General features: G+C 65.8%; 2 protein-coding genes across 2 annotated transcripts; both read left to right on the plus strand.

Annotated features, from left to right (window-relative positions):
- Positions 1-676: 676 nt before the first annotated feature.
- LOC110471844 (inactive phospholipase C-like protein 2) lies at positions 677-10,459 on the plus strand. Its single transcript, XM_021532873.3, has 6 exons — positions 677-856; positions 4,959-7,448; positions 7,658-7,861; positions 8,425-8,500; positions 10,068-10,177; positions 10,274-10,459. The coding sequence occupies exons 1-6, from the start codon at positions 677-679 to the stop codon at positions 10,457-10,459; spliced, it is 3,246 nt and encodes a 1,081-aa protein (XP_021388548.2).
- Positions 10,460-11,570: 1,111 nt separating this feature from the next.
- HCRT (hypocretin neuropeptide precursor) lies at positions 11,571-12,794 on the plus strand. Its single transcript, XM_021532874.2, has 2 exons — positions 11,571-11,664; positions 12,181-12,794. Exons 1-2 carry the CDS (start codon positions 11,596-11,598, stop codon positions 12,622-12,624), a joined length of 513 nt encoding a protein of 170 aa, XP_021388549.1. The 5' UTR covers positions 11,571-11,595; the 3' UTR covers positions 12,625-12,794.
- Positions 12,795-13,195: the final 401 nt, after the last annotated feature.

The following is a 13,195-nucleotide window of genomic DNA, read 5'->3' on the forward strand; positions in this document are numbered from 1 at the left end:
TGGGAGCACCCTGAAACAAAAGCCTTGAGGCACCTGCGTGGCAGAGCCGTGCGGGGCCGGGGCTGCGCTGGGCGGCTCTGCTTGCACGGCCATGCCTGGGTACCACCCCGGTGGGAGGGGAGGTTGGTGGGGTGGAACCCGCTGGGCAGGGCCAGGCTGCTGAGTGCCCGGCTGGCTTTGGATGCCAGGCTGCAGGGTGCAAGGTCGATTTGAGTGCCCGGCTGCAGGGTGCAGCTTGTTTTGGGTGCCGGCTCATTTGTGCTGCTGATACCAAAGCTAGAAGGTGTGGGTGCCCGGCTGAAGGGTGCCAGGCTGGGTTTGCGTGCCCGGCTGCAGGCTGCGGGCTCGGCCGGGGTCCCACCGGGATGGGGCGGCTGCCGGGCCCGGGCGCCGCAGTGCTGGGGCGGAGGCCGGGGATGCCCCGGCGGCGGATGGTGCCGGTGCCCGGTGCCCGTCCGCGCGCCCCGCCGCTGCAGCCCGGGGCGAGGGGGCCGCGCCGTCCCCATCCCCATCCCCATCCCCGCCACGTCCCCGCCCCCGGCCCGGCCCGTCCCCTCCTCCCGGCCGCGCCGCCTCCCGCCCGCTCCGCCACTGAGCCCGCAGCGGCGGCGGCGGCGGGCGCAGGCTCCGGGCGCCCCGGGGCCCCGCGGCGGCCGCTGCCCTGAGGCCGCGGGGGATGGCGGAGGGGCCCCGGGGCGCCCCGCCGCCGGGCTCGCCCCGCCCCGCCGCGCCGCTGCCCAACGGGCCCCGCGGCGGCGGCGGCGGCAGCCCCGGCTCGGGCTCAGGCAGCAGCAGCCGCGAGGACTCGGCGGAGCGGAGCCCCGCGCCCGCCGCGCCCCGGGCCAGCATCATGAAGGTGAGAGCCCCGCACAGCGCACCGGGCCGGCACCTGCGCAGCGCTGGGGTGCCGAGCCGTGTCCCCGCGCCGAGCCCCGCGTCCCCCCGCACCGCTTCTGTGCGCCTCTCCTCGCTCCCCCGTGCCCGTGCAGCGGCTCCGAGGAGCTGCAGAGCAGCCGCATCCCCGGGTGGCCGAGGGTCGCCACCTGCCCGCGGTGCTGGCCACACCGGGACTGACACGGCTCCCGCGCCCCGCCTGGACCCACGGTCCCCAGGGGCACAATCTGGCCCGGCCCGGCTCTGTGGAGTGTCCGTGGGTCGCCCTGTCAAGTGCCATGGCCACGCTGCAGCATCACCCGCTCCTGCTCAGGACACCCGTGGGTTCCCGTGAGGAGATGTCCGCTCCCGCCCCTCGAGCAGCTTCTGCTCTCCCGTGCTCTCTCCTGACAAGCTCTGAGCTCGGGCCTGGCCTGAGCCGCTTGCGCTCTGCTCCCAGCACCTGGTGTCGGTTCTGTCGGGCCGCGGTGGGACCGGAGTCCAGGGAGGGTCTCGGGGATCTCCCACCTGGGTGGGCAGCGGATCACACGTGTGTTTTCCTAAATGAACGCCCCTGATTGTGCTGATGCCGGCGGTACTCACTGACACAATAGGTCACGTCCGCCCGGGACTCGCCTCCCTGCTCCCGGCAGCCTATTTTGAGCTGGGATTGCTCCGGTGCTATTAATACCCCGTGAGGGGGCTGTTTCCGTGGTGCCCCAGCCCCACTCTTCCGTCCCCGGGATCCAGTTTTCCTGACAGCGGTGTCAGGAGCCCGAGTTCTGCCCGCCCGGGCTCTGGCTGCAAACTGTTGCGGGGGCGGCCGGGCTGTGCCCACGCGGGGACGGCACGGAGCCCTGCCGGTGCTCCCGTGCAGCCAGGGGCTGCTGCCAGTGCGCCGTCCGTGCCTGGTTTCCTTGGGGACCTTGCCAGGGTCTTCTGCTCCTCCCGGGAGGGACCAGCATCCTTCCTTGCCCAGGGACCATCCGTGGGCACCGCGGGCTGGGGGTGGTGAACATCTCGCTTGCTCCTGGGCCGGCCACATCCCTGTCACCACCTGCGTCACCACGGGATTTGGCCTCACGTGAAGGTCGCCCAGGGCCAGCGCTGGCGGGGGAGGGTGCTGGTCCAGGGGGAGGTCAGACCCAAGCAGTGTCCCCAGCGTGCTGCTCTGTTGTGATCTCCGAGTCCATCCGGGGTCTGAGAAGCAGTGGAGGTACATGTGGAAAGAGCTGCTGGCTCTGTTATTTTTTGGGATTTCCAGAAAAGGCTGGAGGAGTGATCTGAAAATGCGACTGACTGGCTGGTGGAGACAGGGGGCCCTGGGGCAGTGGGGTCCAGAGCTGTCCCTTGCACTGTCCCTGTGCCCTGGCTGGAGGGCCTGCTCCCTTCTTTCTTCTCAGATTGAAAGCAGAGGGGGCTGGTGGTCCTGTGAGCTGGGACGATGCTGGAGAGGGTATGGGATCTGTTCTTCCCTGCCACAGGAGGTGTCCCCTGAGCCCCCTTCCCATCGTGTGCCAGCCCCAGGAGCTGTGTGGTGCCTCTGCCGGGATCTGACTCCATGGCCCCTCGCTGGGGAGTGGCAGCTGGTGCCGCGGGGAGTGGATGTGTCAGTCGCTCTCTTCTTGGCAGTGAACAAACGACGGTAGAAAAGCCCTGACTGCGCCTGGTCTCCCACTGCCTCAGCTCCGGGGCTGCTGCCTGCCTGCACCCCTGCCCATGCTGCCCAGACTGGGATAGGGGTAGTGGGGAGACCTGGGACTTGGGGAATTCAGCTGCAGATGAATCACATCATGGCCAGACGGGGGATAAAGGAGAGGGAGGAACGACTGGTGGGCCCTTCTCCATCCCGTGCTTTGAGAGTCGGTTCTGTGGCCGGTAGGTAACACGGTGGCCATCACGTGGAGGCTGAGATTAGGGCATCAGCACTCACTAGGGCACTAATGCAGAGATAATTGGCTGAAGAGGTGCTTAGCACATGCTGCAGAGCTGGGCAGGACAGGCAGCTGGGCTTGGAACGTGCCCTCCATGCAAGCCCACGCTCACCACTGGCATCGTGGTCATGGTCTGTGCTTTGCTCTCTGGAGCTCTGCCTACTCCCTGCCAGCTCGGTGGCAGGGTGAGCAGGATCCCTGCTCCAGCCAGAGCTCTGCCCTCTGTCTGGGGGTGTTCCGTGCTGTCATGGCCATGGGCGCCGTGTCCTCCCGGCTCCACTGCTGCCTTACTCATCACCTGCCTGCACTGCTCCTCTGTGTTGAGTTACCTCTGCACCTCGCCCATCACTTGGTGGGCTGGAACAGCCTGTGAGGGGCTGCCAGGGGGCAGAGACTCTTCCCTGCCTGGTGCCCAGGCCACCCTGAGGAGCGCAGGGCAGCCGCAGACGGGAAACTCCTCGCATCCCCTGCTCGCTGCTTGCCCGTGCAGAGGGAGAAGCACAACCTGTGTGCTGCTCTTGGGTCTGTGCCACACATCTGCACCCCGAAGTGCTGCAGCGGGCACCACATCCCCTGGGCGAGCCTGGCAGGGTGGGGGTCTGCAGGTTTTCGCCCCGAGCCGGGGTGCTCGGAGGACCGGTGGGGTGTGTCTGGCTGCCGGCAGCGGGCACAGATGGAAGCAGGTCCGTGGCGCTGGGTGCACGCAGGCCCCCCGCCCGTGTTTCCTTTCCGGATGGATTTCCTGTTTTCAGCTGTGGGGCCCGGTGCGGAGCCGCGCGGGTGGGTGCGCCGGGCGGGGAGCGGGTCCGCGGAGAGGCGGGGGTCCCGCGGGGGTCCCGCGGGGCGGGAGGGGCGGCGCGGCCCCCGGTGCCCATCGGGGGCTGGGGCTGCCTGTCAGTGGGGCGCTCAGATTGCAGCGTGCAGGAAGCATCCGGCGTCGATTCCTTCCCCGCAGGGCTGGCCGATGGCGTGACCTGCCGCTGAGCGCCTGCCGACCCGGCATGGCTGGCACCGAGTCTTGGAGCTCGGCCAGCTCCCTGGAGCAATCTGGCAGCGAGAGGATGCGAACAGCCACCACATCCGAGCTCCAGGATAGTAGGACATGCCTGGCTCTAACAAGGGGCTGAGGGCTGATGCTGGTTCCTCCTTCCCTGGGCCTTTGTGGCCTGGGCATCCTTGGAGGATTCCCCATTCCCTGAGGAAACCGTACATCCTTGGCTGTGGCTGCCTGACCCCGTGGGGCAGATCCCGACCCTCCAGGATCAGGCACGGGATGTGCTTGCCCAGGTGCAGCGGGAGCTGTGGAAGCTGTCGGGGCACTGGAGGGGAGCAACCCCTCACCTCCACCCTGGGCAGCTGAGCAGGACCTGCCTCTGGCAGAGACACCACCAGATTAGAAGTGACTCACCATAATCTTGAAGAAGTGGATTAAATCTCCTCCTACTGTGCTACTTAATGAAATCCATCCCATAATACACTCCTAGCCCTGCTGTTTTTTCCCCTTATCCCCTGCCCCTGCCAGCTCCATGGCAGCTCAGTCCCCCCTCCCTGTAGTGAGGCAGGGCAGAGTGTGGGCATGAGGTGCTGGCAGCGAACAGCCCATGCCAGAGCCGTGACCCTGCGCTCTGCAGGACACAGCCGTGGCCGTGGTTGTCCCCAGCATGTGGCACTGGCTGGGGCTGTCCTGCCCCACTCCTTGCAGAAGAGTGGAGGGTCTCTCTTGGGCTCCCTAGGAGCAGCTCTGCTCGTGCATCATGTGCCAGGTGTCTGTTTGCCTCTGATCCCCAGGCCAAGGAGACAGGGGCTGTGCTGGCGCATGGCTGTGCCTGTGTGGGTGAGCAAGCAGTGGGGAAGGATCCAGCTCAGGGCCAGGAGCAGGAAGGAAGGAAGGAAAGCAGAGTTATAATAAGCCAGGCAGTGAGCTGTGAGGGAAGCCAGGGCTGGAGCTGGCTCCCAGCCCCCAGAAGAGGGGCGGACTGGAGAGGACTGGGCTTAGCATGGTGCTGGGGCACCCTGGGGCACCCTGGGGCAGTGCTATGCTCTGCTTTGGGCTGGGACAGGGAGACCATGGGGCAGGAGGATGCCGGGAACTGGTGGGGCGTGTGCTGCCTGGCTGTCCCTGATGGCTCTGCCCCTTTCCCACCCTGGCAGGATGGCTCTCGGCAGCGGCTGCCACACAAGAAGAAGACAGTGTCCTTCAGCTCCATGCCCAATGACCGCAAGATCAACAGCACAGCTGCCTGCATCTCCCTCATGCTGGAGGGCTGTGAGCTGAAGAAGGTGCGCTCCAACTCCCGCATGTACAGCCGCTTCTTCGTGCTGGACGCCGACATGCGCTCCGTGCGCTGGGAGCCCTCCAAGAAGGACTCAGAGAAGGCCAAGATTGAGATCAAGTCGGTCAAAGAGGTGCGTGTGGGCAAGAAGACGCCTGTCCTGCGCAGCAATGGCCTCTCTGACCAGTTCCCAGACGAGTGCGCCTTCTCCATCATCTATGGAGACAACTACGAGTCCCTGGACCTGGTGGCCAGCTCAGCAGACGTGGTGAGTGCCTGGGTGATGGGGCTGCGCTACCTGGTGTCCTACGGGAAGCACAGCCCTGAGGCGCCCGGGACTGGCCACCCCAGCCTCCGGACATCCTGGATCTCCTCCGTCTTTGACCTGGCTGACCTGGAGAAGTCCGGCCGCATCCCTGTGTCCCGGGCTGTGCAGCTGATCAAAGCACTCAACCCTGGCATGAAGACCTCCACCATCGAGCTGAAGTTCAAGGAGCTGCAGAAGGCCAGTGAGCGTCCTGGCACAGAAGTGGCCTGCGACCTCTTCGTGGAGGCATACTGTGAGCTCTGCACCCGCCCTGAGATCTTTTTCCTGCTGGTCCAGTTCTCCAGCAACAAGGAATACCTGGGTGTGAAGGACCTGCTGATGTTCCTGGAGGTGGAGCAGGGCATGGAGGGGGTGACAGAAGAGAAGTGCTTGGAGATTGTCAGCAAGTATGAACCCTCCAAGGAGGGCCGGGAGAAGGGCTACCTGGCCATCGACGGCTTCACACGTTACCTGCTCTCTGCTGACTGCTCCATCTTTGACCCGCAGCACCGCAAGGTCTGCCAGGACATGGCGCAGCCCCTCTCCCATTATTACATTAGCTCTGCCCACAGCGCCTGCCTGCTGGAGGACAACTTCTGGGGCCGCTCAGACATCAGTGGCTACATCAGCGCCCTGGGCCTGGGCTGCCGCAGCATCGAGCTGGTGCTGTGGGATGGCCCTGACGGGGAGCCCGTGGTCTACACCAGCCCCTCGGCTGCCTCCTGTGTGCCCTTCCGTGCCGTGGTGGGGCTGATTGACCAGCACGCCTTCACTGCCTCCGCCTACCCCCTCATCCTCTGCCTGGTGGTGCGCTGCTCGGCCCCCCAGCAGCGGCTCGCTGCCCAGTGCCTGCGCAAGACGCTGGGGGAGAAGCTGTACCTGGAGCCCCCCAACCCCGTGGCGTCCTACCTGCCCTCCCCGGAGGAGCTCAAGGGCCGCATCCTCATCAAGGGCAAGAAGCTGCCGCCCACCTGCGAGGACAGCGAGGGGGAGGTGTCGGATGAGGAGGAAGGCTGGGAGCTGGCGCGGAGACTGGGCCAGGAGGACAGGGAGGCACCGGAGGGAGGTGGCCTGCGGCGGGTGCGCCTCAGCCGTGAGCTCTCGGAGTTGGTGAGCCTCTGCCAGGCAGTGCCCTTCCAGGACTTTGAGAGCTCGAGACGTGGGCAACGCTACTGGGAGATGTGCTCCTTCAGCGAGGTGGAGGCGGGACGCTTCGCCAACGAGTGTCCAGCTGAGCTGGTCAGCTACAACAAGCGGTTCCTGTCCCGCATCTACCCCAGCCCCATGCGCATCGACGCCAGCAACATGAACCCCCAGGATTTCTGGAAGTGTGGCTGCCAGATGGTGGCTATGAACTACCAGACACCGGGGCTCATGATGGACCTGAATGCGGGCTGGTTCCGGCAGAACGGGGCCTGTGGCTACGTCCTCCGCCCGGCCATCATGCGGGAGGAGGTCTCCTACTTCAGTGCCAATGCCAAGGACTCCCTGCCTGGGGTGCCTGCCCAGCTCCTACACCTCAAGGTCATCAGCGGGCAGAACCTGCCCAAGCCCAAGGGCTCGGGGGCCAAGGGGGAGGTTGTGGAGCCCTATGTCTGTGCTGAAATCCACGGCATCCCGGCCGACTGCGCCGAGCACCGCACCAAGACAGCCCTGCAGAGCGGGGACAACCCCATCTTCGACGAGAGCCTGGAGTTCCAGATCAACCTGCCCGAGCTGGCCGTCCTGCGCTTCGTTGTGCTGGATGATGACTACATTGGGGACGAGTTCATTGCCCAGTACACCATTCCCTTTGAGTGCCTGCAACCTGGCTACCGCCACGTCCCCCTCCAGTCGCTGGCCGGGGAGCCCCTGCCCCACGCCACCCTCTTCGTGCATGTGGCCATCACCGACCGCCGTGGCGGGGGCAAGGGGCACCGCCGGGGGCTGGCAGGGCGCCGGGGCCGCCGAGTGCGGGAGTACACTTCCACCAAGGCCACTGGCATCAAAGCCATCGATGAAGTCTTCCGGACGGCCACCCAGCCGCTGCGGGAAGCCACTGACCTGCGGGAGAATGTTCAGGTACGGCCTCTGCAGAGGCACCAGGAGACCTGGTTTCTTCAGGGCATGATGGGGCTGGACTGAGAGTGGTGGGGAGCCAGGATGTCCCCCTTTTCCTGGGGGACATGAGCGAGGAGCTTTACCTGGGAAATGGGGGTGTTCCTGTGTCGTGGGGAGCTCCTAGGGGTTCTCCCAGCTGAACTCCTGACACTGGACACTGGTCTCTGCAGAATGCGTTGGTCTCCTTCAAGGAGCTGTGTGGGCTGACACCCGCTGCCAATATGAAGCAGTGCATCCTGACGGTGTCCACATGGCTGCTGCACAGTGACAGCGCACCCAGCGTCACCCTCAACCTGGCAGAGCAGTACCCCCCCATGGAGGCCCAGGGCCCCATCCCCGACCTGCTGCGCAAGGTCCTCACTGCCTACGAGACGGTGAGTTCCCTCCTGTCGGGCTCGGCTCCCTGGGGAGGCTCCTGGGGTCACTGGCTCTGGGACCAGCACCCAGTGGTGGTGCAGGTTTTATGGGATGAACCTGAGTAGGTTTTGTGGGATGAACCCAGGCAGGTTTTGTGGGATAGATCAGAAGGTCCAAGGATGGGGAACGCTGGACTCGCTGTACCCATCGTGGGGCATGGGGGCTGCATGAGGGCTGCCCAGGGAGGGCTCTTGCCAAAGCACAGGCTCACCCTGATCAGTCTGACCCCTGGACACTGCAGTCCCTACCCTGTGCCTGCACTGCCTGTCCCTCGCCCTGATCCCACCAGGTGGGAGAAGTCCCATTAATAGCCATAGCCTTTTGTGTTAAGGAGAACCTGGCCATTGGCCACGTGCTGGTCACACCATAACCGGCCGTGTGTGGTGAGGTGGGAAGGGCCAGACCCCGGGCACCGTGCTGGTGCAGGGGGCAGCCCCTGATGAGCTCTGTCTCCCCATGCACTTAGCCAAGGGGCACAGGGCCAGGGCTGCCCAGCTCCTCATGTTGCCCCTCTCCCCAGATGATCCAGACTAGCCGGACGCTGATCGAGTCTGCCGACGCGGTGTACGGGAAGCTCATCCAGGCACAGCAGGCAGGTGGGTCCTGGAGGGCAGCCCCAGCTTCGCCTCAGCTCTGCCTGTGGACCCAGGCATGTCCTGGGGGGCTCAGGGCTTCCTGCACTGGGGCAAGGTGTGGGTGGGTGGGCTGCAGAGCTGTGTGCTAGGGAGCAAGCAGAGTGGGGGAGGCTGATGAGGAAGCGGGGAAGAGTCATTAGCTGTCAAACGCCAGAACATAATTAGTGCCAGAAATAACAGGCTGGGGCTGACGGCAGAAATGGCAACTGAGTGTTAAGACTTCCCAAACACATGGCAGAACCCACACAGGCAGGTGCTACTGCTGCCTGCCCTGGTCCTCCCCGTAGGTGCCCCTGCTCTGGCAGCTGCCTGGGACCTCTGGCCCCACTCCAGGCCCTGATGGATGCATGGCCCCTCTGCTGGCTGGGACCCCACCAGCTCCAGGGGCTTCTGTGGGCTCCCTGTGGGGCTGGGGAAGTGTCAGGAGCTGGAGAGGCTTGGGAAGAAGGAGGGGGCCCTGCTCTGCTGTCCCCGCCATGCCAGCCTGGCTGCAGCAGCCGCGTTTGCTCCCTGCCCACGCGGCAGACGGAAATCTCCCCAGACCCTTGGCTCAGCTCTGCCGGTGCTGCGAGCGCCGGGGGAGTGCAGCAGTGGGGCACAAGCTGCAGGGCACAGACTGGTGCCGTGCCCTCCTGCACTGCTCTGGCTGCTGTGCTGCAGTGCTGCGGAGATTCTGGAGTGTGCAGCCCCTCGGGGTGGTGCTAGGCAGTAATTTGGCAGCTGCACCCCCACGCCCGTGCCCTGGTGCTGCTGCCTGTCCCTGCTTCCATGCTGGCCGGGCTGTGGACAAGCCGCTGCGGTGCCAGCAGAGCTGGTACCCAGCTGGCAGGATTTGGGGCTCCGGGGAGCTGCGCTGGGGGCGCGGGGCCGTGGGCGGGCTGATTGGCAGCGCGAGGGCGAGCGAGCTGCGTGGGAGCCCTCGCGTGGGCCCGGAGCCGCTGCTGCGTCAGGAGGGGTAAATATAGCACCCACTCACGGGGACAACACGTGGGGCACAGCGGCGGGGCCCGTGGCGATGGGGGGTCTGGTGGCCCTGCTCTGACTCCCCCCAGATGAGCCATGGGGTGCAGGTGCTGTGCCTCTGCCCAGGGTCTTCACTGCCCTCCCAGACCTCCTGGTCTGGTCCAGAACGGCTACAGGCTGCAGCTGACCGTGGTGCCATGGAAGGATGTGAGAGGGAAGGAAGGAAGGAAGGAAGGAAGGAAGGAAGGAAGGAAGGAAGGAAGGAAGGAAGGAAGGAAGGAAGGAAGGAAGGAAGGAAGGAAGGAAGGAGGGAGGAAGGAAGGAAGGAAGGAAGGAAGGAAGGAAGGAAGGAAGGAAGGAAGGAGGGAGGGAGGAAGGAAGGAAGGCCCATCATTTGAGGCATGGAGGACTCTTGAGGCTGCTGGGGCAGTGGGGAGCCCACCCAGCCTGCATTCCCATGTTGGGCAAAGGGTATCCTTCTGTCCTGGTCCCTGTTGGTCGTGGGTGGTGGCTGTCCCTGTGCCAGTGTCCCTGCACGCACTGAGCACTTCTCCTGGCAATGCAGGGATGGATTTCCACAAGGAGCTGCACCGCATCGAGACCAAGGAGGGGCTGAGGGGCCGCAAGCTGCAGAAGGCGCTGGAGAGCTTCGCCTGGAACATCACCGTCCTCAAGGTGAGGGGCAAGGGCTGTGCAGACACACCTGCCCTGCCCTGCTCTGTCACCCTCCTGCCTCCACCCTAACACCCCCCCGACATCCCCTCCTCTCAGGGCCAGGCTGACCTCCTCAAGCATGCCAAGGCGGAGGCGCTGGACAACCTGTGGCAGATCCACAACGCGGGACAGTCCTGTGGCATTGGCAGGAACGGATCAGCCTCGCCAGAGCCCTCTCGGCTGCAAGCCCCGCTGGAGCCAATCCCTGAGACAGACGGAGGAGGCGACGCAGCGTCCTGCTGACCCCGGTCTGGGGCTCGGGGCCCCGACTGAGCACCCCTGGCCACAGGGGCCAGGAGCAGGGAGCCCCCAGCCTGCCTGGGGAACGTGTATGAGGTTGGGTGTCTGTGCTCTGCTGTGTTGAGGGGCTTGCACCAGAATTCAGTGGAGAGGTAGGGGAGTGATGTCCCTGCGCCCTCTTGCCTCTCCAAGCTCCCAGAGGACTCATCCATCCCCTCCCTCTGCTGCTGGAGACAGAACTCTGCCGAGGGGCCAGTGGGGATGCTGGTAGCCCAGTGCCCATGTGCACGTACCCCCAGCCTGCTGTGGCAGATGCCACTTGGAAAAGCAGCCCCAGGTTTGGGCTCCTGCCCACCCTCTCCAGGGCTGCAGGTTTGGCCTTCACCAGCCCTGGGAAAAACTTGACAGGAAGGAAGCATCTTAGCTGCTCCTCCATAGCATCCCTGGGGTCACCACTATGCAGAGGGGCTGGGAGGCTCTCTGGTACAGCAGATGTAGGGCCAGGGTGTCCCTGAACAGCAGATGTGACTTTCTGGCATCAGGGAAATGTTTGGGTTCATCCCCAGGGCAAGGGAGCTCAGCACAAGCAAAGGCTGGAGGTGGTCTGGGGTCAGTCTGGGGCTCTGGAGTGTTACAAAGAGTGCAAGACCCTCCCTGGTGCCCTGTGGCTCCCTCTGTTCTGGGCACAGGACCAGGATGGGACGGTGTCGCCAAAGGGGATGGAGGGCAGCACGGGGTACAGGATCCTGGTGGCACTGTCCCTCCCTGGCAGGGTGACGGCTCCCCACGTCAGTCAGGGAGCTGCACAGCTGCTGGCACCCCTTTGTTCGGGGGTTAATTAGTCTAATGGGGCTTTGAGCAGCAGGCCAGCGCTGACCTTCATCCCCTTTGTGCCAGCCCAGCAGCGGGGCCGTGGGCAATTATGGCCTCATTAGTGCCAGGCACCCTGTCCAGTGAGTACCCTCACAATGGGGAGCTGCAAATGAGGGGAAAGGCCTGGACGGTCTCCGGGCTACCGCTCCCACGTCTCCCAGACACCAGTTGCTCCCGCTGCCCCAGCGGTATTTTTGGCAGCACTATTGTGCTGGGCCCTATAAAGTGGCAGTGGCAGTGCAGGGTGCTGTGCTGTCAGCTGCCCGATGGGACATGCCCCAGAGCCACTCGGCCACCTGAAGACCCCAGGAAGGATGGAAGTGCCCAACACCAAGGTGGGGCTGGGGTGCTGCAGCCCCTAGGGATAAGAGAACAGCCATGGGTGGGAGGGCAGAATGTTGGGAGGGCCTGGCTGGTTTCTTGGGAAGCTCTGAGTGTGCAGCAAATCCCCGGGACTCTCTGACTGTAGCCAGCAGCTGATGAGGGAACTGCCTGGGAGGGAGCTGGGCATGCAGTGCCTGCAGCATAGGTGCTTTCACTGCCTGCCCCGTGGCACTGGACAGCGAGAGGAGGGTGTCTGCCACAGCTGCTGCGTGCTGGAGCAGGGCAGGGTGCGGTGAGGACACCCACATCTGGCTGCTGGCTGGGACACAGGTGAGGGTGCTGGCCGTGCCCCAGGGCAGCAAAGGGTGAGGCTCCAGGGGCACCTCGGGTGTGGGGCTGGGCCCCTGCGGCAACAACCAGGGCAGGGGGGAGCTGAAACACCAGTGAGCACAGCAGAGGGGCCAGTCCCGGGGCTGGGCAGTGCCCCCTCTGTGCCCTGTCGCTGACGCTGCCCGTTGCTCCGGCAGCCCCGGCGAGCTGCCTGCCTCCTGCTCCTGCTCCTGTTCTGCTCCCTGGCCGCCGCCCGGCAGAGCCTGCCCCACTGCTGCCGGCAGAAGACCTGCCCCTGCCGTGTCTACGACCTCCTGCACGGCATGGGCAACCACGCCGCGGGCATCCTCACACTGGGCAAGAGGAAGAGCGTCCCCCTGGCCTTCCAGAGCCGGCTCTACCGCCTGCTCCACGGCTCCGGCAACCACGCCGCGGGCATCCTCACAATGGGCAAGCGGGGGCAGCAGCCTGGCACCGCCTGCCCCGACACGCTGGGCTGCCCTGCGGGCACGGTCGCCCAGCCGACAGCGGCACCGCGAGGTGCTGCCAGCGGCCCTGACGGCCCCAGGGAGTGCCAGGGACACTCAGGGAAGGACCTGAGCACGAGCCAGGCCCAGGGAGCTGCAAGGAGCTTTTACTGAACGGGATGGGGGCAGCAGGACAGAGAGGGGATCCCTGGCAGGATGGACACAGCCGGAGCTCAGTGTAAATAGCACTTTTAGATACCTCCTCCCAGCCCTGGCCCTGGCCCAGCCTGCTCAGGGCACCGCGGGCACCGCGGCCTTTTACAATAAATGGTAGCCTGATGTCAGCCGGCTCTGTTGCGTCTCTGGGGAGGGGTCGGTGCGGGGCAGCTGCCGGGGGAACCGCCTTCCTCCGCGGGGCTGGCACCGGGCTCGCTGCGGCGTGCGCGGTTCCAGCCGCCCGGTGCAGCACCAGCACGGAGGCCAACCGAGGTGCGGCGCGTCCCGCTCCTTCTGCAGCTCCCGTGGGCCCGGGAGGGCCGGGGGCGAGCGGCTCCCGTGGCCCAGCGGGTCCCGGTGCCTCCCGGTGCCTCCCGGTGCCGCGGCTCCAGCGCCGAGCGGGTCCTGGCGCCACCAGCCCGGAGCCCCCCCGGCCGGATCGCGCTACCCGCGGGCGGGGGACGGTGCTCGACGGTGCCGAGGCCCCTCCCGGTGCCGGGGCGGGGCGGGGGCGGGGCGGGAGCCCCGG

The sequence above is a fragment of the Lonchura striata genome, chromosome 25, assembly GCF_046129695.1.
Source record: "Lonchura striata isolate bLonStr1 chromosome 25, bLonStr1.mat, whole genome shotgun sequence".
NCBI lineage: Eukaryota > Metazoa > Chordata > Aves > Passeriformes > Estrildidae > Lonchura > Lonchura striata.